General features: G+C 41.8%; 1 protein-coding gene across 2 annotated transcripts in view; it reads left to right on the top strand.

Moving 5' to 3' along the window:
- The window catches only part of PDZD2 (PDZ domain containing 2), a 416595-nt gene that overhangs the window by 307929 nt on the left and 84355 nt on the right, over window positions 1–24311 (top strand). For both annotated transcript variants that reach the window (XM_040337921.1, XM_040337929.1), the window contains exons 14-18: window positions 2943–3018; window positions 6577–6680; window positions 9331–9499; window positions 13971–14767; window positions 18199–18343. In XM_040337921.1, the coding sequence (XP_040193855.1) occupies window positions 2943–3018; window positions 6577–6680; window positions 9331–9499; window positions 13971–14767; window positions 18199–18343 (1291 nt within the window). The remainder of the gene's footprint in view (window positions 1–2942; window positions 3019–6576; window positions 6681–9330; window positions 9500–13970; window positions 14768–18198; window positions 18344–24311) is intronic.

The following is a 24311-nucleotide window of genomic DNA, read 5'->3' as shown; positions in this document are numbered from 1 at the left end:
AATTCTGTAGCAGCCAATCAGATTTCAGTTTAGTGTAGTCCGATCAGTAAAAAGAATGTATTCTAGTCGTGATGCAGTCATTTATTATTTGTTGCACTCAGTGACGAAACTACCAGGGTCGCAGAAGTCGCACTTGCGACCGGGCCCTGAAGTTCCGCCGCTGTGGGGGCCTCCTGCCTGCCTGTTCTCTGCTGTCCGGGGCCCACCCGTTCTCCGCTGTCAGGGGCCTACCCGTTCTCCGCTGTCAGGGGCCCACCCGTTCTCCGCTGTCAGGGGCCCACCCGTTCTCCACTGTCAGGGGCCCACTCGTTCTCCACTGTCAGGGGCCCACCCGTTCTCCACTGTCGGGGGTCCCCCCGCCCACCCGTTCTCCACTGTCGGGGGTCCCCCCGCCCACCCGTTCTCCACTGTCGGGGGTCCCCCCCGCCCACCCGTTCTCCACTGTCAGGGGCCCCCCCCCGCCCACCCGTTCTCCACTGTCAGGGGTCGCCCGCTCGCTCGCCACCTTTTTGGTTGTCCCTTCGTTCCGTGGTGGAACTCCAGACCCATAGAATATGTAAGCCACATCAAAGTTGCATCACATAATCGTACTGAAAGTTGGATCAAAATCTAATCGGAGCAGTGTGAACCTAGCCAAAGGGCTTGTTCACATAAGTTTTGCTCTCTGAAGAGCAATGTGCATTTGGATCGCTTTTCAGAGAGCATCGAGGAAGCACCATTTCTCCCGCTCATATCCTGCTATAACTCCTTGAAGCCCACCCTAGCACCCCACAATTGGATGCACATGCAGAGCAGCCCCATTCACTTAAATGGGTTGTGCATCACACACCGATCACCAGCGACAGGGACTATAATTCCTGTCATGAAACAAAGCATCGCAGCCGCGGTATGTGTACCCCCCAACTGTTTTTCCTTCAACTGCAGAGGTCGGGAGGGGGGAGGGTTATAAAACCACTGCTCAACTGCAAGTGTGAACAAGCCATATGTCTTGTAGCAAGGTTGTCTCTTATGTTAACATGACCTAAAATAGTCAAGACTGACTAGATTTCTCTCTTTATTTTTATATAAATCCATAAATATATAAATCCATAAACTAGTCCTGATGCCTCGTACACTCGGCAGGAAAAAAAACGTTTTTCCCTGACGTGATTCCTCTCCAGCCTGACTCGCATACACACGTTAAAGGAGAAGTTCCTTTCAAATGGTACCACCCTTTGGGCTGCGTTTCCCCCCCCCCCCCCACGGAAAAGCATACACTCGACTGTTTTTCGAGACCAGAAAAAGACTGACGGGAAACACAACTAGTAAAGAGAGCTGGTTTAAATTTTTTTGCGGGCAGTTTTATCGTCGAGAAAACTGCTGGGGCGCATACACACGACCAATATAAAAAAATGTCATTTTTCTCATCGTGAAAACTGGTCGTATGTACAAGGCATTAGATGTGGTCCGTATTGGTTTTCTTTTCTTTTTTTCTTTTTTTTTTCTAGCAAGTGCAGAATATACACATTGATCCTGCCAGAAATGCAGTGTCCTTGTCACTTCCTGTGAGCTGAACTAAAAACACAGTTATCTTCCTTCCAAGCTATCTTCTGTAAATTACCACTTGCTCTGTCCATAATATAATGAAGATATAGGGCCAGATCCACATAGAAATGGATAGGCGCAGCGTATCAGAGATACGCTACGCCACCGTATCTTACCTGGCTTTAAGTCGAATCCAGGAAGATTTTGCGCCGTAACTTACGGCGGCGTAGTGTATTTCTGGCGGCGGAATTCAAATTGGCGATTAGGGGGCGTGATTAATTTAAATGAAGCGCGTCCCCGCGCCGATTGAACTGCGTATGCTCCATTTTGAAATTTCCCGCCATGCTTTGCGCGAAATGACGTCGCAACGACATAATTTTTTGAACTTAGACGTGACTTACGTCCATCCCTATTCACGACCGACTTGAGCAAAAAAATAATAATTCAAATTTCGCCGCGGGAACGACGGCCATACTTTAACATGGCAAGTCTATCTATACGCCGCAAAATAGCAGCTTAACTATACGCCGGAAAAAGCCGACTAGAGACGACGTAAGAGAATGCGACGGCCGCCCGTACGTTCGTGGATCGTCGGGAAAAAGCTAATTTGCATACCCGACGCGGAAAACGACGCAAACTCCACCCAGCGGACGCCAAAGTATTGCATCTAAGATCCGAAGCCGTACGCCTGTCGGATCGAACCCAGATGCCGTCGTATCTTGGTTTGAGGATTCAAACTAAAGATACAACGCGAGTAATTTAAAAGTACGCCGGCGTATCAGTAGATACGCCGGCGTACTCTCTCTCTGGATCTGGCCCATATTGTCCAAACCAGTAAATCAACCGTAGCGCTCTCCATAGGTACAGTGGAGGAATGAGCGTAGCCATCCTAGGGTAGGGAGTGTGGTGTTTTCAGGATCACCAGTCGGTAAATCCATGGAGATAGATGAGATTATATATATATATATATATATATATATATATATATATATATATATATATATATATATATATATATATATATATATATATATATATATATATATATAAAAAAAATCTCAAAATATATAAAATGTATGCCAGTCGGATTGTCTTTGGTCATGGTATTACCTTCCTATAAGAAAGCATCTGTGTTGTCCATTGTAGCCAATTATACCTGAGCTATATTTTTTTTTCTGCAGTTTTACAAACACCAGCTATCATCTAATTGGTTGTTGTGAGTAACGCCACACTCTTCTCTTTGCTCCAGTTTTTAAAAGTAATGCAGATTGTGGGTAGTCTGCTCTGGGAGGAATGTGCTGTCAGCGTTGCTTTATACAGCACATAACAGAGTGGGATGGGGACAAGAGCAATCTTTATATTGGACTATTTCATGTATGCACGCCAACATTTCCAATCGTGTTTGCTTTTGAATACAGATGTCAGAGCAAGAAATGGATGAGGTTATCTCTCGTACTACCCATCGTGAGAGCAAGGACTCTTCCCACAGTCCCGGTAAGTGACTTCTTCCGTACTTCTTCAGTTAGCCCTTGGTATATTGAATAATATTGAATGGTAGAGTAGGAAAGATAGCGCCCTATAAATACAGTGATTTCTGTCTCAGGTGACAACCCTACATATGATGTTGAGTTAGGACTTCTCATTCATGGGGTAGACCAGGGATTTTCAACCAGGGTTGCATGGAATCCTAAGGTTGCTATGAATTTCTTAAACAATAAGCAATTTCTTCCTCTCGGATAAGTTCCCACTGACACCAATAATCTTTTAAGCTATCTGTAATGGGGTAATTCTTCCCAATAACCACAAATATAAGGAGCATTCTTCCCACTGACCATCACACTAATGTATCTTGTTGTGTAGATATAGTAATTTTTAGCAGGGATTCCCTGAGACCGGAAGGTAATTTGAAGGGTTTCTGTGTTAAAAAGGTTGAGAGAGACTGGTGTAGACACTGGGAAATGTGCAACAATGTCATATTATGGGCCTCTTTGCGGTTTCTGCAGAGTTTCTTCTAGGGCTGAGGAGAGCATATTCTACATACAAGGGCTGTAAAGTAATACAAAAGCGGACAACCTTTTTTGTTAACCTACATATACTGTAGGTTCAGATTTCAAAAGTTGGTAGAGGAACTCTTCCTCTATAGTAACTTCTCTTGTTCATTGCAGGTAAATAATGGATTCCAAGCAGAAGCAATTTGCCGTCATTGAGTCCTTGTCGAAGGAAGGGTACAGGTTGTCCGAAATCTACAGAATGTTTGTGGAGATAACACTATTGACTAGAGCAATGTCTTGTCATTGGTGACTCTTGTCAATAGTCAATTCCTTAAAACGTTCTGTGGATGTCAGACAGCCTTCACCCCACCTTCAATCGAGAACTCAATGGCAGCACATTGCTTCTGGAATCAATTATTTACCTGCAATAAAAAAGAAGTTACTATAGAAGAGGAGTTACTCTTAACGACTTGTGAAATTTGAAGGACCTATGTGTTTGCATTACTTTAAGTACAACCCTCATATTCTCCTGGACACACATTATGAGCCTGATCGTGGTGTTACCCCTATTTTCCCCAGCATTAAATTGGATCCTACCATTGGCACCAGGGCTAGCTTTATACGAAATGGGTCTATGGCAAAAATCAAACTGGGGTCCTCAGTACTAAAATGCTTCAATTTACAACACACCATTTCATTGGTAAATCCAGTGCCATCTCAACACAAGAATGTCCTGGTACCACCAGAGCTACAGTGATGACCTGTAAATAGAACTTTATTACTACAATAGAAAGACTACCATTGTAGTGCACCGTTTTATGCTGGACAAAGGACCCCAAAGTTTTCGCAATTTCGTCTTATCTGTGAGCATCTTTCCACTGTTAAGTCGATGAGGAAGGAGAGACAGAGACTTTCAGTGTCGAAAACCTTCTGGCTCAAGGAGGCTAGATTTGCATTGTTAGCCTTTTTAAGCTTATGAGCCCCAGTCATATACAATCCTCTCGTAGCCGCACTAAGGGCATCCCACTTAAGACCCTCTTCATGTCATTGCGACATTTATACAAAATCATGAGATTTGCTATATCAGGCAAGTGTATCACCTGAAACTGGAGTTTCAAGGGAGCATGGTCCATGATAAACATGTCTGGATAAAATTTTATGCAAATCTGATTGACTGGAGAACTCGTTATGATCAGGATGTCTCCAACATCAAATTTCAACAAAGCCATAATTCTCCATCCAGTCCCTCAAAGTGGTGAAAGAGGTTTGGGGACCGCCAAGCCTGTCAAGGGGGGTTCAACGCTGCGTTAAAGTCTCCAGCAATGAGAAAAGGTACCATTAGCAACCTCAAGCAATTTTTGTGTGCATTGGGATAATCTAATAGAATCAAACTGGGGAGGCAATTAGATATTCACTAAAGTATAGAAAACATCCAAATAACAGAGCAGACAAACTATATAGCAGCCTTGCGGGTCAGTGTGAACCACTCTATTTGCACAGGGAGGGCTTTGGTAATCCGTATGAAAACCCCACGGGAGTATGAAGATTATGTAGCTTGAAAAGCATGGAGCGCCAGCACCCTCTCTACACGCACCGCCACTGCATAAGACCTCTTATCCATCGCTCTTCCAGCACTTCATTTGCTGCAGACTGTTGCTCCTCCAGACCAGCTAGCACCGCATAGGTTAGGCCTGACATTTCCTCAGCCAGGCCTCAATGAATTGCCTTTTGCGGGCAGGGACCTCGGGCCCCTGTGGTGTAGAAATAGTTCAGGTGCTAGCTGTCCTCTATTCAGCTACCAATCCCAGATAGCTCTCTTCAGGCCCTGCAAAGACCTCTTACCACTGCCCTTCCCACAGTTTTCTCTCCTGGTTCTGCACCCATCTCAAACTGCAATCTCCCAGTTCTCTCAGGCGTGCCTCCCCAGTCCTCCCAACTGTGCTCACTCACCAGCCCTCCTGGATGCAACCAGTTGTACTCACTGGAGACTCTTAGAAGTGTTCTCTCCCGCTGTCACTTGCCCTCTCATGTGCCATGTGCCTTTCCTTCCAGGATCTCTTCACTCCTGGATGCACCCGAGCCCCAGCCCATGATAACCCTTACCCCCGACTGGGGAGCTCCCCATGGGCCCCGACAGCCTCCACACTCTCTCACTCCATCTCCTCCACCTGACAACTCCCCATCTGGGCTGACCCCAGGTATTTAAGGAGGCCCGCTCCCTGCCAACCCAAGTTGGAGATTGGTCAACGCTCCTCAAGAGACCCCAGGCAGCTCCACCTCTCCTCCCCCGCTCCTTCCAGCACTTTCTAGAATAAAGAGTGAGGTGACAGTGATGCTACCTGGGAGTCACCCAGCCCTGCCCTGAGCCACTCCCAGTCCAGAAAACAAACAGGCCTAGCCACCAGCTAGGTCTGCCTAAATTTGCGTACTCAACAGAAAAATACTCACTCTAGCACCTGCCTAACTAGAGGGATAGGATAGGGATCTTTTAATCTAAGAGTTCAAGCATTGTAGTGCATGGTGATTAATGTGGTACATTGCTAAAATAAAAAAGGCAGCTTTCCTTTACTGCAATACTCACCAATCGCCCCACTCACTGTAAGCCCAGGGTATCAAGGTGTGCCACAGCAGAATGTAGCAGTACCCCATCATTATTGGTGTCTCTCTGCTGCATTTAGAACACGCCCACCGGTGGAGAAATAGGATCACAACATCATGCAGCTGGACCAAAGATACCTGGTGAAAAGGTGCGGGGGCTCCAAGGGGGACCAAAAGGAGTTGGGGAACCTTGGAGTTGGCTGTAATCCTATCCCCATAAGCTCTGTCATGGCATATGTTGATTGTTTAAGAACAAGGTGTCTCATGTAAAAGTTTGTAAAAATAGTGCCAGGAAGTCTTGGACAGGTATTAAGTCACATAGTTGATTGTGTCTTGACTGCTAATCAACAGGTGCAACAGCCAGTCAGTAGAAGGGGATAACGTGGTATCCTAAATTTTTCACATATGGCTACTCTTGCACTATACCAATGAACCAAAGTTTATTTCAATTCTAATCCTTCAGGTCTGCATTTAAAAAGCCCATCTCCAAATGTGAAACCGAAACAAATAGATGCATCGGCACCACTTAGCTGGACTATGAAACGTTTCCTGGAACCTGCAAGCCGAGTAAGTAAAGAGGGCAATATTCTAAAGTATTAAAGGGACACTGCTATCCAAATAATGCAAATATACAACATGTAATATATACTATTTAACATAATACAGTAACACAAACTCTCATGTTTCTACTTATCGGTGCGTTTATCATACAAATTTATCACACATCTCACAATGTCTTTGCATCCAGCCTCAGTTTGGAATCAGGCTATCCACAGATTTTTTTTTTTTTTTTTACTTTTTTTCAATCAGCAAGTGTTAAGTGCTGTTGGCACTACATTAGTCTTGTATAATAGGTGTGTTTTTTTTTTTAAGTGCGGATACATGTTGCTGACCCACGTATAATGAATGGGCACGTGCAGCAACTCGTGTACCAGAATCAACGTCAGCCCTAAAAATTGGTTATAGCTCTGCAGAGGCACCCAAGCGAGTGCTTGAAAGAATCTTTTACATCAAGTACTGGACTTTAATGATCATGAAATGCATACAAACACTGACGCATTTCAAAGTGCTAGCAATGGGCATTTCATCAGCAGGGTGTTGGTGTGAACACTTTAAGGCTGCATAGTGGCAAGCCATTTGGTAGCTTTTAGAGTGTGTGTGTGTGTGTGTGTGTAAGCTACAGAAAGGATTGCCACTCTGCAGCCTGAAAGTGGTGTTCATCTCCACCTCCCTGATGTAGTGGCTGTTGGCACCATGAAACATGTTGATGGTGTTTGGATGTATTGCATAATCATTAAAGATGTGTCCTTGATGTAAAAGATTCTCTCAGGCACTCGCTTCCATATGGGTGCCTCTGCTGAGCTTTTGGGGTTTGTTTCCTCACATACATCACCCAATGGCATCCAACTTGGCACATGTTGTTTGAGAAATCACCCTGGCAAGCATTAAAGTGGGAGTTCACCATAAAAACAATTGTTTAACATTACATTGAGCTCACTCTCGACATTGACAGTATGCCAGTATTTTTTTTGCTGTACATACCTCGTATAGCTATTTTCTATGCTTCCACTCCCGGGTAGTGAATCCCGCGGGAGTGGGCGTTCCTATGCAGCAGTTAGTGAATGACTTGATGACAAAAACTTTCCCCCTGTCGCATAAGGAGCGTCACGAGTTGTCGAAAGAAGCCGAACGTCGAGTCGGCGCTATACGGCGCCTGCGCACTGACATTCAGCTTCTTTCGGCAACTCGTGGCGCTCCTTATGCGACGGGGTGGGTAGTTTTTGTCATCAAGTCAATCACTAACTGCTGCATAGGAACATCCACTCCCGCGAGAGACACTACCCGGAAGCCGGGTAAGAAAATAGCTATACGAGGTATGTACAGCAAAAAAAAAATCGGCATACTGTCAGTCGAGAGTGAGCTCAATGTAATGTTAGAAAATTGTTTTTAGGGTGAACCCCCGCTTTAAGACCGTCTTGTATCCGCTTAAGCCTTTACTTATCTACCTTCTTGATCCCCCTCATTTTGGGTGTCCTTTAACCCTGTTGATGTGAGTATTGGTCCTAATATCACTTTTTTCATTTCGATTTATGTAACACAAACAACTTAAACCCTAGTACCACACTCAATGATCGCTCTTGAGACTTTATATCTCTTTTTCTCTTGTCTGCTTGTCACCCTTTTGGAGGTTTTTCCCATTTACCAGAATGCACTTTGACCTATCAAGCAATATTGTAGTGTCAATAGACTACATCAGGCATGTCCAAAGTCCGGCCCGGGGGCCAATTGCGGCCCCCCTGGTGATTTAATATGGCCCCCCTTGGAATTTGGATATATATAGCCATTGCAGCCTCACATGGGCCCCGTGGGCCACAAAATATATATACCGTATTTATCAGCGCTGCCTCGGAGGGGACAGGACGTGCGCCGTCAGATTACATAGAGAATCTCCTGTTTACTCGGCGGCATCTGTAATAGGAAGTCCTGTTTCCTTGGATGCCATTGGATGACGGTTCTGTTTATCATAGGAGGCGGGACTTTGTATTTAAGAGGTCACAAGTAAACAAGAAATTCTCTTGTTTGTAATCTGACGGCACTTGTCCCTCCCGGTCCCCTCCGAGGCTGCAGATGGGCATCCATCAGGCTGCACTGATAGCCATGGTAAGGCTGCATTCATGGCACATGTGAGGCTGCATTGATTGCAATGGTGAGGCTGCATTCAGGGCAATGGTGAGGCTGCATTCAGGGCAATGGTGAGGCTGCATTCAGGGCAATGGTGAGGCTGCATTCATGGCAATGGTAAGCCTGTACGTGTTATACGCTGATAAATACGGTATATCCAAATAACATGCCCAAGCTCAACCTTTAGTCCTGAGCAGCACTCAGGGATTTGTTGGGGCCACAAATTACATATATACAGTATATCCAAATAACACACCTGAGCTCATCTCTTCACCACACACAGCTACAAAGGCAAGAGAATTCTCGTTGTGCAGTGCATTAGTGCTCGGGCAAACACACTTAGATCAAATTTTAATGGTTCAGAAAATGTCAGGCAAAATGGTCGGCCCTCGAGCATGTTCTCTTCATCAAATGTGGCCCTCTTTGAAAAAAGTTTGGACACCCCTGGACTACATGATCAGATCCTTCATAAAGATGAGAACCTTTATAAATAGTTCAGTACCACTAACACATATCTTTGTCTTCTTGTCGACAGGGTTCGGTGAGTTCAGAAGTAGAGCTGTCGCAATACTTCTCCCAGGATACCCCCAGCCAGTCTTCCCTTTCTGACACCGCCGTGACTGGCTCAAGTGACGAGGAGCAGCTGCGTTTGAGAAGCGCCAGTAGCTCTATGGAGGAAAACACTGTTCCTTTCAATGCTGCCAGTAAGATGGACTTCCCATTCATTTCCTAACAGGCTCTGTCTGTGTGTTGGCAAGATGTAGAATGATGAGAATTGTGACTTTGCACCTGACATCCGTTCATCTGTGTGGCCTCTAATTAATTCCTGTGTAATAATCCCTGTGGATTACACCGCAAACTCTTCGTTGTATTATTTGTGTGTAGCCTCTGAACCCCATCACTGCACGTCTGTGAACAGCCCAATGCAGTGTTTGATTTTCTTTTTTTAAGGCAAACTCCAGCCAGATTAATATACAATTGTTCAATCACATATAAAGGGATTGCTTTACATGCCATAACTTTTATACCTCCACTGTGTTGCCCAATGGGAGGCGGTCACATGCTCCCCTATACCAATAAGCCCTAGGTTTTTCACGACAACACCAGTGGAACAGTGCAGGACAAGGCAAAGTCATGTATAGGTGTCACTTGACTATACACTCACCAGCCACTACGGTTCAGGCTGGTGGTGGTGGTGTAATGGCATGGGGGATATTTTCTTGGCACACTTTGAGCCCCCAATTGATCATCGTTTAAATGCCATTGCCTGAGTATTGTTACTAACCATGTCCATCCCTTTAAGACTACAATGTACCCATCTTGACTCCTTCCAGCAGGATAATGTACCATGTCACAAAGCTTAAATTATTACAAACTGGTTTCTTTAGGTACACCTTGCTAGTACTGGGTTGGACCTCTTTTGCTTTCAGAACTGCCTTCATTTTTCAAGGTGTTAGAAACATTCCTCAGAATTTTTGGTACATATTGACATGGCATCGCGCAGTTGCTGCAGATTTGTCACCTGCACATCCATGATGCCAATCTTCCGTTCCACCATCCCAAAGGATCTCATTGGAATGAGATCTGGTGACTGTGGAGGCCATTGGCGTGCAGTGACCTCATTGTCATGTTCAAGAAACCAGTTTGTAATAATTTAAGCTTTGTGACATGGTACATTATCCTGCTGGAAGGAGTCAAGATGGGTACATTGTAGTCTTAAAGGGATGGACATGGTTAGTAACAATACTCAGGCAATGGCATTTAAACGATGATCAATTGGGGGCTCAAAGTGTGCCAAGAAAATATCCCCCATGCCATTATACCACCACCACCAGCCTGAACCGTTGATATAAGGCAGGATGGATCCATGCTTTTATGTTTAAACTAAATTCTGACCCGACCATCCTAAGGTTGCAGGTGAAATCGAGACTCATCAGACCAGGCAACGTTTTTCCAATCTTCTATTGTCCAATTTTGGTGATCCTGTGCGAATTGTAGCCTCGGTTTCCTGTTCTTAGCTGACAGGAGTGGCACCCAGTGTGGTCTTCTGCTTCTGTAGCCCATCTGCTTTAAGGGTTCACGTGTTCAGAGATGGTATTCTGCACACCTTGGTTGTAACAAGTGTTTTGTTTTTTTTAGTTACTGTTACCTTTTTATCTTCTCAAACCAGTCTGCCCATTCTCCTCTGACATCAACAAGGCATTTTCATCCACACAACCTCCGTTCACTGGAAATTTTATTTTTTTCGGACCATTTTCTGTAAGTGGTGATTGTGCGTGAAAATCCCAGTAGATCAGCAGTTTTTTAAATACTCAGACCAGCCCGTCTGGCGCCAACAACCATGCCACGTTTAAAGTCACTTACATCCCCTTTCTTCTCCATTCTGATGCTCGGTTTGAACTTCAGCAAGTTGTCTTCTCCGCGTCTAGATGCCTAAATGCATTAAGTTGCTGCAATTTGTGGTTGGTTGATTAGCAATTTGTGTTACCAAGCAATTGAACAGGTGTTCCTAATAAAGTGGCCGGTGAGTGTAATTTGAAGTGTAATTATTGCAATTTTTTTTTAATTTACAAAGGAATTAAAAAATTTGCCACTTTTTATTATTATTTTTTGTCCTCTGAGGATATTCCCCTTGCTTGCTTTCTCAGTGACCGTACATAACGTGAGGGTTAGTCTCCTTACAAGAATTGTAGACACTTGAATGATGTCTTTTAACCATTCTCCACGCTTTAAAAACTAAAAAAGTAGTTTTGACCCTCATTTGGCTTCCCTTGTCATTTTTCCTCCTCGCATCATGAGGGGTAATGCTTTCTTTTGTGCAATAGGCTTTAAGCTGTTTCCATGAATTAAGTCCAATGGTTGGACATTTTCTTGGAAGAAAAAAATCCACGGGAATGTCTGTAGACTGAGCTGCCTGCCAGAGTCAGTTCATTTTCCTAGAGGAGAAAGTGATTATATGTATACAGTGATGGCCACCGCAAAGAAATGAAATCGCATGCAGCTCATAGATTTGTATATTTTTCAGGAAAGTCGTTCCATGTGCATAATAAAAGATTCTTTAGCACCAAGTCCTGCCAGTCATCAAGGGAAGACTTAAAGTGATAGTAAACCCCTCACCTTGTAAAATAACCCATTCTGTTTAAAATAGAAATGAAAGGCAAAACATTTATGTATAAATAAAACATATTGGAATAACCCTTTCCCCCATTTATTTTTTATAAACAAATATATTCCCTCTGTTAACTGCATAAGAGCTGGGGGAGGAGAAACGGCAGAACACTGAGCTTCTCGGTGAAAGGCTATGCAGGCAGGGTGTGTCGGGACAAGTCTCATCATTGGAGGAGAGCAGGCTGAGTTTCCAGCACAGCTATAAAACTGACCACGATGTGTTCTCTTGCTTTGGTGTGGTCAGTCTTTAATGGTAAAGCAGAGGGGACTTTCAGGAACACCAGGGATTTTGCACAAAGGAAGCAATACAAAGAGAATGGGATACTTTTTATATAGGTATATGGCACAGCAGGCACATTTCAGCATAATGAAACGTTGGGTTTACATATTCTTTAATTTAAAGTCTATCTTAAGCCAAAACTTTTTTTCAATTTTGAGTAGAACAGCAGGGGATCAGAACCTAGATAAGGGATTGTTTAAGGTGTCCCTGATGGGGAGATTATTAAAAAAAAAAAAAAATCCTACGGAGCTTCGCATTTGATGCCTATTCAATTTCTTGTGAACAAAAAGTTAACCAGTGATCACAGCACACAAATGAAGGGTACAGATTTAAGACCAACCTCCGAAGAGGAAGGTCCTGAATCTCTCTGAACACCCCCGGGAGCAAGGCTCCTGAGAGTGGCAAGACACACTTAGGTCTACCTAGGCCGAAGTCAGGTGGACCCCGGTCCTTAGGGACCTGCTGAAGCTGGTCCACCAACTACTTGGTGATTTCCATTTGGAAAGAGGAAAAAGACCTAATGGCCACCGATTCTCACCCCAACATCAGGGCACGCCCTGAAAAACCCACGCCTCCGTCTTTATGCTAAAAAAACAAACTTGTGCAGTTTAGGTGCCTGTGATAAGTTAAATAAAAAAGATGTACCTTCTGGCCGATTAGGAAAATCCAAACTTTTGAGTGTTCACACAGGAACAGAAATGGAGGGGAAATCTTCCAATGATGGTGACAACTGTCTAAGTGGGTATTTCCGTCACGTCAAATAAATTTTCCCACACTTCATATTATGCATACAAAGATAGGTAGTAAAATCTCCCCAGTGGGACAAAGATGTCCAAAAAACACAGTCTGGGGTTTCAACCATTCCTCATTCTGTCCATAACAAATACAATTTTGACTAAGATATACTTTTATATTTCTAATATCTGTATAAAAGTCAAGGCCTTAGTTGCAAATATTTGCAAATTTATATTAAAGCTGCACTACAAGTATTTTATGCAATCTCCAGTACACATTTTATTTTGTCTTTTTAGGCAGACCATACATACTGGGCCGTGTTTACTGTATTGCAATTCGTAGTCTAGTGGTAGGGACAACACAAAGCCTCAACATTTTTACATTGTTCTAATTTTCCCTTGTTGTTTTTCGTTATTGGTCACTTCTGAACACTTATGGCCAAATTCAGCATACGAACTGTAATCTAACAATAATCCAGGGTGCTTCTAACTTGTTGTGTGAGTTAGCACACCTCTGCTGCACTGAAATCCCAAAGAGTGTCCAACCTGCCCAATTCTTCTCTTCTGGACTACAGAACTCCAGCTATCCTCATCCTCTTCTCTCCTTATCCAAATGCATATGTGTATTTCCCAGTTAAACAGTGCTGCTGCCGTGATTCACAAAATCCTACCCACATTCTGTGTGTGGGCAAAGGGCTCTTGGGAGATGTAGTTCTAGCAGCATGTAGAAACTAAGCGCCCAACAGTTGCTCCTCTAAGAATTTTAAGTGTGGTGATAATGTCACAAGGAATAATAAAAGCAGTTTTTTCGCCACTAGATAACCGAAATATTCAAGACATGTAGAAATGAGGGAAGTTTTGAAGTATGAAAACCTACAGTATCTGTCTCTAGTCACCAAAAGATTCTGAATTTAAGTAAATGTTTTAAGGTTCACAATGTTTTACATTTTTCTTATGATTATTTGTTTCCTTTTATTCTCCTTCAATGTAAAGAAAACGGGGCTACAAAAGGACAGCATTCTTGTTTCTCTCAAAGAAATAGCGCTGGTCATAGTTCTGAAAAACACGTAGCCTTTCGGCAGTCCAGTATTGATGAAAGTCCACAGTCCATAAGAAGCCCTCTTCAGCGGCAGAGAAGGATCGTCTGCTATGATGATGACGATGCCAGTGAAGAGGATGATTTTGTCAAAAAAGAGGAGAGCCATTTCTGCGATACTAAAAAGAAGAACGGTGATGAGGATTCTGGCATTGTTATGACAACTCCTTCCCTAGATGTCGATGAAGAAGTCCCGCCCGATGAACTGCCAAGAAGTATTCTTGGGGAAGCCGGGACTTCTTTGTGCAGTAGCTCTGTGGAATCTGAAGACAGCTCGGTGGAACATATAGTGGACTCACCATTTATTGCCATTAAATCTTTTGAATATACTACAAGGCCTGAAAATCATCCAAGTACTTTGGGAATAAAAGATCCCCAAGAAGGGCAAACTGAAAGCAAGAGGTCTCCCAAGCTAGAACACAAAGCTGTAACCCGAGTCAAGAGCATGCTGAGTAATGAAAATCCTAATGCTTCCAAGCATAAAAACGAGGACAACAGGTCTTCTGCAAAGGCTTTGAAAACCACTCCGGTCGTGAAGAAATCTGAAGGAGTGGAAATTTTGGGACGATGTAACACTGAGACTGTTGAGCTGCTCTGCAGTGAATATGAGTCGGTTGGGTTAGATTTGGAGATTAAACAATCTCCTGTCAAAGTTATAATTACTGGCATAAGACCACAAGGAGAAACGGGCAAGGTAAGGCCAAACATGTTCACCTGTTTGTTCTGTGGAAACTGTAAGAAAACCTTTTGGCTATTACCCTAATGACAAAAAAGACTAATAGGTAGATTCAGTAAGAGTTAGGCCGGCTTATCAGTAGGTAAGCCGACCTAACTCAGAATCTACGCCGACTTATGTTTAAGCGCCGTCCTATCTTAGATTGCAATATTTTGGATGGCCGCTAGGTGGCGCTTCCATTGCGGTCGGCGTAGAATATGTAAATGAGTTGATACGCCGATTCACGAACGTACGCCCGGCCGCCGCAGTAGATTTACGCCGTTTCCGTAAGGCATTAGCAGGCCTAAAGTTATTCCATCTATTAGGTGGAATAACAATGTTAAAGTATGGCCGCCGTTCCCACCACGAGATTCGAATTTTTTACGTCGTTTGCGTAAGTCGTCCGCGAATCGGGATTTACGTCGTTTACGTCCACGTCAAAATCAATGGGCCCTTACGGCTTACTTAGCCGCAATGCACACTAGGAAATGTAGGCGCCCGGCACATGCGCAGTAGAATAAAAGTCAAAAACGTAAGGTCAAGCCTTATTAGCATTAAACACGCCCCCTTCCACACATTTGAATTTGGCGCCCTTATGCCCGCCCGCTTTAGGCTACGCCTTCGTAACATAGCAGGCAAGTACATTGTGAATCATGTACTTGCCTAGCTAACTCACGGCGGCGTAGCCTAAACACGCTAAGCTACGCTGCCGTAACTTTGCTCCATTGTACCTGAATCTACCTATACTTTATCAATTTAAGTGAAGAGCTTTCCATTCTTTCACTTTCTACTGCAGGTTTGATTTTTTTTAAGGGCAGTAGTGTGTTCATATCATATTTCAAGCTATTTGATGCACAAGGAACATTTATGATGTTTTATGTACACTGTATTGCAGTGGACTTAAGACCCCCCCCAAACCCCCCTCCCGAAGTTGAGTTTGGCTGTTTGCAGTGAAGGGTAAATTTAATGCTACACCAAAAGTGTGTTTTAGACAATTTTGCACATTTAAACTTGAGGAAACAAGGAAATGCGCCCTTAAGCATAGACTCATTTTTTTTTTATTGTTTACAAGTCAGGCAACTTACATTTTAAAATAAATAATGCAGGTTCATCAGTTAAAAATACCCAGAGGTTGAATGGCAACTCCTTTAGGAAAAGTCTCAATCTATGCTGCTGTCCACAGGATGTGGAAGCCGGCCGGGGGACATGCACTGTCCAGAGCTGAGGGCTGGAGCACATGGTGGACCACAACGCTGGCGTGGTGATGTCACCGGGAGAACTTGTGAGCAAAAAAATTTGTTTTCGAGTCTACACTATTGCCCCGTATACATGATGGGATTTTCCATCGGAAAAAGCTTGGATGGTTTTACCGACTGAATTCCGTTCAAGCTTGGCTTGCATACACACGGTCACACAAAAGTTCTCTGAACTTTCGACCGTCAAGAACGCGGTAACGTACAACACTACGACGAGCCGAGAAAATGAAGTTCAATGCTTCCAAGCAAGCGGCGGGATTTTGCGCGTAGGAATTGCTACAAACGATCGGATGGGAATTTTTTCCGTCTGAAAATTTGAGAACCAGCTCTCAATATTTTGCTGGTGGAAATTCCAACAGCAAAAGTCCGATGGAGCATACACATGGTCGGAATTTCTGTTCAAAATATCACATCAGACTTTTTCTGTCGAAATTTACGATCATGTGGAGGCTATTCTCCTTGTTCCCGTTTATTTCCCTTACAACAGAGTTATCTTCTGCTCTAGGTTGCCTTTAGTGGATAGACTCTCTCAAAATTTTCTTTTTAATCTTACAGCAATATATAGTAAATACTAGGACCCTTTGGACTTTTATGATTAACCACTTAAGGACCGCCTCCTGCACATATACGTCGGCAGAATGGCACGACTGGGCACATGCACGTATAGGTACGTCCTGTGCTAGTACCCAGCCGTGGGTCGCGGTCCGAAGCTCGGACCCGATCACCGCTAGAGTCCCGCGATCAGTCCCTGAGCTGAAGAACGGGGACAGCTGTGTGTAAACACAGCTTCCCCGTTCTTCAGTGTGACGGCGTCATCGATCGTGTGATCCCTTTTATAGGGGGACACAATGGATGGCGTCACACCTACAGCCACACCCCCCCTACAGTTGTAAACACACTTGAGGTCACACATAACCCCATCAGCGCCCCCTTTGGTTAACTCCCAAACTGCAACTGTCATTTTCACAGTAAACAATGCATTTTAAATGCATTTTTTGCTGTGAAAATGACAATGGTCCCAAAAATGTGTCAATTATCCGAATTGTCCGCCATAATGTCGCAGTCATGAAAAAAATCGCCGCCATTAGTAGTTAAAAATATAATATTTTTTTTTTATAAAAATGCAATAAAACTATCCCCTATTTTGTAAACACTATCAATTTTGCGCAAACCAACCGAGAAACGCTTATTGCAATTTTTTTTACCAAAAATAGGTAGAAGAATGCGTATCGGCCTAAACTGAGGGAAAAAAATGTTTTATATATGTTTGGGGGATATTTATTATAGCAAAAAGTAAAAAACATTGAATTTTTTTCAAAATTGTCGCTCTATTTTTGTTTAATAGCGCAAAAAATAAAAATCGCAGAGGTGATCAAATACCACCAAAAGAAAGCTCTATTTGTGGGGAAAAAAGGACGCCAATTTTGTTTGAGAGCCACGTCGCACGACCGCGCAATTGTCCGTTAAAGCGGCGCATTGCCGAATCGCAAAAAGGGGCAAGGTCCTTTAGCTGCATTTTGGTCTGGGTCTTAAGTGGATAATTATGAATTCTGATGTTATGGGAATTCCAGTTTTCTTATTTGCGCCCATTTCTTTTGTTTTCTGACATACAACAGTTTAGATATAGTCCTTTTCTTTTCCACCAAGACACAAATCTAGCTAATTAGGACATGGTTTTAAGGGGTCTGGGGTGAAACCTCAAACCCAGCAACTCCATATTATTATCCATAGTTTTGTTCAAGAATCTCGTACAGGTGTCCACAAACTACATTCACATGCATGTTATTCTGAGTATCACAGAGAAGTAGTTTTTTTTTTATTTAGTGCTCTTTTTGTTCCTAATGGACAATGATCTGTCACTAGACCTTCACTGAAGTGGCTTATCCTGTAATTGATTTCCACTCTGTAATCATTTAGCAGGGATGCAGACTGCATAGTGTAATCAAGAGTGCCGATAAGGGGCATGCTTACAAATATTTCTAAGAAAGATGAGTGTTAAAATATGAAATCAGGTGTGGGGAATTATGCAAATAACATTTATTTTCAGATGTTCAAATGATAACTAAAAATTCTAGCATCCCTTTAATTTCTGAAAAATAAAGGGCAATTTTGATTACATTTTCATCCCTGTCAATATTATTTTATTACAACCAGGAATCTATGGGAAAGTTGGCTCCTGGAGATGAGATCCTCTCAATAAATGGTATCCAAGTCAGAGACATGTCTTACCAGGAAACCTGTAATTACGTCCAATCTTTACCCTCAGCTGTAACTTTGGAGGTCCAAAAACCTGTGTCAGGTAAAACATATATCAGTTGATTAATGTTATGCATAAGTAATACTTGTATTTTATATTTTTTTTAAAGCAAGGAAATATTGTATATACTTTAGTAAATGTGTCTTGAAGCATTTGTACAATTTGTACATTTGACAGTGGGTGTATTAGTATTATGTAGTCATTTTATTAGTGTATAACGGGTAATGAAAAAAATACAGCTTGGTTTGTGTACATCTGTGGTACAAAATTGGTCCGCCAGGATGGAAGTGCAAGTGTATAATCATAGGAATGGGGGGGGGGGGGGGTTGGTGATCAAATCATAGAGGGACAAAAGAAGGCATGGGTGAAAGTGGAGGAGATAAAACATAGAGTTACAATAAATGCTTTGGGGGGGCAGAGTTTGCATTATCCAAGGAGGATGGGCATGGATGGAAGTGAAAGAATGGCAAGAGAGCAAGTTGGGCATGAGTTGATGTGGGAAAGAATAACCAGAGATGAGTGGACATAGGTGGAAGTGTAGGTATAAGGCCAGAGAGCAGATTGGACATGGGTGGAAGTGTAGGAGAATGATGAGTCGGCTTGGGTGGAAGTGTAGGAGAATGATGAGTCGGCTTTGGTGGAAGTGAAGAATGAACTGAGTGAAGAGTGGGCATGGGTTAAAGCATAGAACAACCAGAGAGGAGAGGTTTCTGGGCATGGGTGTAAGTGTAGATGAAAGACCAGAGAGCAGAGTGGTCTTTCATCTACACTTCCATCCATGCCCAGAGAGCAGAGTGGACATGGGCGGAAGTGTAGGAGAATGATTTAAGCACCATGGGCATTGGTGAAAGTGCATAATGACCAGAGAGCAGGGGAGCATGGGGGTTCATGTGGAAGACAATGACCAGAGAGGAGTGTGGCCATGGCTGGAAGTTTAGGAGAATGATATATGAGCAGAGTGGGCATGGGTGATATTGTAGAAAGACCAATGAGCAGAGTGGGCATGGGTGGAATTGTAGGAGAGTGACCAGAGAAAATAATCAGAGAGCAACAGAAGAAGACACGGGTGAAAGTAGATGTAAATGACCAGAGAACACAGTGGAAGTGAGTGGAACAGTTGGTTGAACACCGGTACGTCGGCCAAAACTTTGTCGATAGGGCAATGACCTGAATCAATATGGTACTAAATGTTAAACTATGTAGTTCTGAATTGGCATCGGCAAGGAAATTTATTTGGGCCTCCTGTGTCCACTAACAACTAGGAACCAAATGGTTCTTGGTGCTTCCCGATTATGTGATCACCATGCCAACTTTGACATGGTAAACACAGGGCTTTGTTTGTAAAAAGCTGGAGGTGACAATGAAAGCTGTTGGGGGTGTTTTTTTTTTTGTTAAAACAAGTTTTTAAAAATTTGGGTAGAAAAATGATTCATAGTTATTGTCACGTTAACCAGTATGTAAAAACGTTGCTAAATTTGGTCTGGGTATCTAGGCTATAATGACCCATAAATAGGGGTCTTTTATATTTGTCTACTGGGGATGAGCAAAACTGAGAGTTCTCATTTCCTAGTAATTTTGGTGAAATGAACTAATTTGGTAAAATGCTTTGGAGTCCATGGTGCAAGCAAAAAAAGGAAATCTACCATGAAAGGACAGTGCACTTTCTGACCTGTTTTTAAAAATACAATATCCTGCCTGTCATGTGGATGCTTTGTTTTTAGTGCTCCAAGTCTGTGACTCAGAAGTATAGAAATAATGAACTTTGACACTTTTTTTTCTGCCATTCACTTACTGCTTGTTCTGGGTCTCTGCCTCAAAAGTATTAAAGTCCAATACAGCCAGGCAGCTTGCATCCTATACTTCTCTCATGGGTATCATTAGGGTGGTTTTGATCGTTTAAAGTAGGGATCCTCAAACTACGGCCCTCCAGCTGTTGCGGAACTACACATCCCATGAGGCATTGTAAAACTCTGACATTCACAGACATGACTAGGCATGATGGGAATTGTAGGGAGAGAGGGGGGAAGTTATGAAAACATTAACAATTATAATCTAATCACTCAAATGTAGCTAAACAATGGTAGGATTTCCCTTAACCCAGTTTAGAAACTCAGATGACTGTCGAAACTTGGACCAAAAAGGACCAAGTATGAGAGAACTGTTCTTCTCTTCCCATTTCCTGCGCCAACAGACCTTCTAAATCTCTAATAAAGTCCATTTCAATTGCCCATTCCCCCAGGGAGGGTACTGTCGTTGATTTCCAGTGTCGTGTGATGACTGCTCTGGCTGCAGCGAGGAAGTGTCTAAGCACATCCTCCTTTGCTTTCTTTAAAGATCCTGGAATCATAGTTAAGAGAGCCACTCTGGGTGATGCGTGGATAGTTGTATCCACTAGTTTTCCATATAGGTCAAAGATATGTTTCCAAAACCTTCTCACCGGGGGACAGTCTCACCAGATATGGATCATATTTCCCTTTGAATCATGACAACGCCAACAGATATCAGATATATCCTTGTTAAATTGATGGAGGGTAGAGGGACACCTGTACCATCTACTCACCAATTTATATGCCTTCTCTTGAGTTCTTGTAGCTATTGACATTTTATGAGTCAAAATGAAGCTTTTTTGCCAGTCCATTTCCGTGTATACGGGGGAAGATCTGAATGGGTTGATAACAAAAGAATAGAGTATAATGCAGTGACCGAGTGTGATATTTTTACGGAAGTACAAGGCCGGGAGATGGATTGGAATCGTTTGAAACAAATATAAGAGACGAGGGAGTATATCCATCTTAAGGGTATTAATTCTACCGAACCATGAAAGTCTCTTAAATGCATAAGATGTCATTCATTTGAATTTTATGAAGCATCGGGAGAAAATTTAGAGAGTATAATTGTGATGTTGAGGCTGGGATATTAATCCCTAGATATCGAATCGACTCCGAACAGGTCCTGAAAGAAAAGTTATTCGATATTCGCTTCATATTTGTTTGCGATAAGGATATATTGCGAAGTTCTGATTTATTATAGTTTACTTTAAAATTGCTGACTTCCCTAAATCTCTGGAATTCTAGGAGTATAGAAGGAAAAGAAGTATGTGGTTTTGTTACAAATAAAAGCAAATCATCTGCAAAAAGAGCCAATTTTGCATGAAGAGGGCCTACCTGAATGCCTGTTATATTTTCGTTTTGCAGCAGTGCGTTTGCCAGGTGTTCCATCGTAATAACATACAACAGGGGTGACAAGGGACAACCCTGACGTGTTCCATTAAAAATAAGAAAAGCAAGGGTCAAAGGTCCGTTCACCCTAATTCTAGCTGAAGGTGATAAATATATGGACAAAAAAAATGCATTCTGATCTGCCACAGATGCACTCATTTATTACAGCAGAAGTATGGGCAAAGCTTTTTTTGGGTATATTTCTCCTATGGATTACAGGAGTGGAGAGCTAATTTGTCAGAACTATTTTGAATTTCTGACATGATTTTGTATTTTTTTTTTTATATAATTGAAATGGCTTGTCGGGGTTAGATGCCCCCTTCAAATGTTGTTGTGATCCTTTTCTTAGACAACAAATGTCTGGTCATTAGCTCTATTAATTTGTTTTGTATAAAAAAAAAAAAGACTGTGAAAAAAGTAGAATAAAAATTTTAATTGGTAGAGGAAAAAAGGATGGACAGCCGCACTCCAAAAAACTATAAGGTTATCTTTAATATAAAAATGGAAAAATGCACTTCAAAAACAAGGAGAGAACGGGAATAACAGCCTACGCGTTTCACACTTCAAATTAGTGCTTAATCATGGCTAGCATAAAGAAGAACACACTTCAAATATATATGATTCTAACCTGGGACATGTGATTGACACTGACCATCCGCAGGTGAGACCCAATTAGTAAAAGGGAACTCTCAATGCCGATCGGAAAGTGTCTTCACATGTGTGCATAAAGATAACCTGAACACAAGATTAAACCCACATTAAAACACGCATAAATAAATAGATATAGAAGTGAAAAGTGTAAAGTCTATATGTGCAAGTCATTCCCCTTATTCGAATAAATAACTACGTGTGAAACATAGTGTATAAAACCTTCATAGTTGTTGAGTCGCATCGCTCATGCGACAAGATCAAACTGTGATGGTATAGAAAAAGTTTGTTGTAGTATATCAAAATACTGAGGAAATGGCTCTGTGTAAGAAAAAAGTGTATTTTTTATGTCTAAAGAATGTGTTGTGAACATATATACGTGTCCATAGGTGTGGTGAAATCGAAAAATTGAATTGAAAAAGTTTTTTTCAATATAGTGGTCATGTGGATGAACCAATGGACATGATATATGGTTGGTGAGAAAATTATCATATAGGTATTTGTGTTACATAAGATGCAACTATGAAAAAAGGATATACATTCATATTGTAGGTAATGATTGTGTGTCGAGTCTGAGTTTGATCTGACGTATCAAAAATATGTTAACCCCAAATGAACATGAGTGAAGATACGTAAAAAAACTAAATAGTGCTAAATAGTGCCAAATCATAATATATGTAAATGTATATATGTGAAAGTGCACATAGGGAGAGATACTTGTGAATGCATAAATGTATATAGTTGTATATATTGTTTAGTGAGTAGATACGAGTGTATTTTGGTGTGAACCACATATATTTATCTCTGCTTGCAACAATATATAAATGTCTAAAAAAGACATGTACCCATCCATCGAGTAGTGTATAGTACTCTAAAAGAATGAATGCTTAAAAAATGCAAAAGAAAGATATATACATGCATGCTTAGACGCTCACTCTCCAGTGGGTATTTGGCGCCTTAACTAAGCTCAAAAATCAATCAATCAATGTACAACATGCTCCAGAAGTAATTAGAGCGTGTATCTTCAATAGTGGAAGGTTGGCTATACACTGGATCTAAAAAATTAAATTTCTTGAATTAATGTACCATCCTACAGTGTAAACGAAAACACATTCCAACCTACAATATTATACAATAATATGTGTCATAAAGTATATATATCACATAATACATCATACATAAAAAGAAAGTGTTAAAAAACAGAATCCATCATGACCTGTACACTTCGTTGGTTGTGTTGTGGAAACTTCATAGAATAAAATGAAAAATGTGTCCCATATAAGAATAACCAGACGAACATGTTTTTTCCTTTCGAATATAACTGAAAAATATTTCAAAGAGTAAAGAAAGGAAAAAAGAACAGGAGATGCATATCTAATAGATGGATTCTGTTCAGTAGGACCTCTGCATAGATTTGTCCTAGTCATCAATGAGATTGACTAAATAATAGTCTTATTATATACGAAAAACGTATTGTTGGACATATCTAAACGACTTATGACAGCGGGGAACGGGAACATCTAATGAATGGATGACTTAGATTATACGTAGAGAGACTCACACATGTCGGTAAAACCGAAGTTGGGTTTCGATCGCCCATGATCTAATCATCGTGTGAAACCTCACATGCATAGATGACCCGATAGAAATTGTGTGGAATGGAAAAAGGGAGTCTAGATGAAGCAGGGAAACATCTGACGTAAAATACGAAACGAGGGAGCAAGGCAAAAATGTGTATCATCATTATTAGAGAAAAAAAAAAAGCATAAAAAATAAATGAGTAAATAAATATTAGGCGCGTCATGGATAACCATCTCACTCATAATAGTGAGAGACGTCCCACTCGAAGTTTAACCCTATAGGTATTCTCGTATTTAAATGGAAAATCCAGTAGACTTCACGTCTGCATAATTGCCTGAAAAAAATGTTTAATACAACATTTTAATACATAAGTATCAAAAACAAAAAAAGCAAAAAATAAAATGCAAATAAAAGTACTTGCCAAAAAAAAACACATCCTCTAAATAAAAAAAGCAATGTTTTTTTCCCCCAAAAAATCTTGCCTAAGCAACCTAATGAATGAAATTGAGAATTTTGCGATTCATTTTGCTTGAGTATAATTTTTTCCAAAATCACTCCGCTTA

This window comes from Rana temporaria, chromosome 1 (genome assembly GCF_905171775.1).
Source record: "Rana temporaria chromosome 1, aRanTem1.1, whole genome shotgun sequence".
In the NCBI taxonomy this organism is placed as follows: Eukaryota; Metazoa; Chordata; class Amphibia; order Anura; family Ranidae; genus Rana; species Rana temporaria.
The sequence above is the reverse complement of the archived record's forward strand: the minus strand, read 5'-3'. Positions and strand labels throughout refer to the sequence as shown.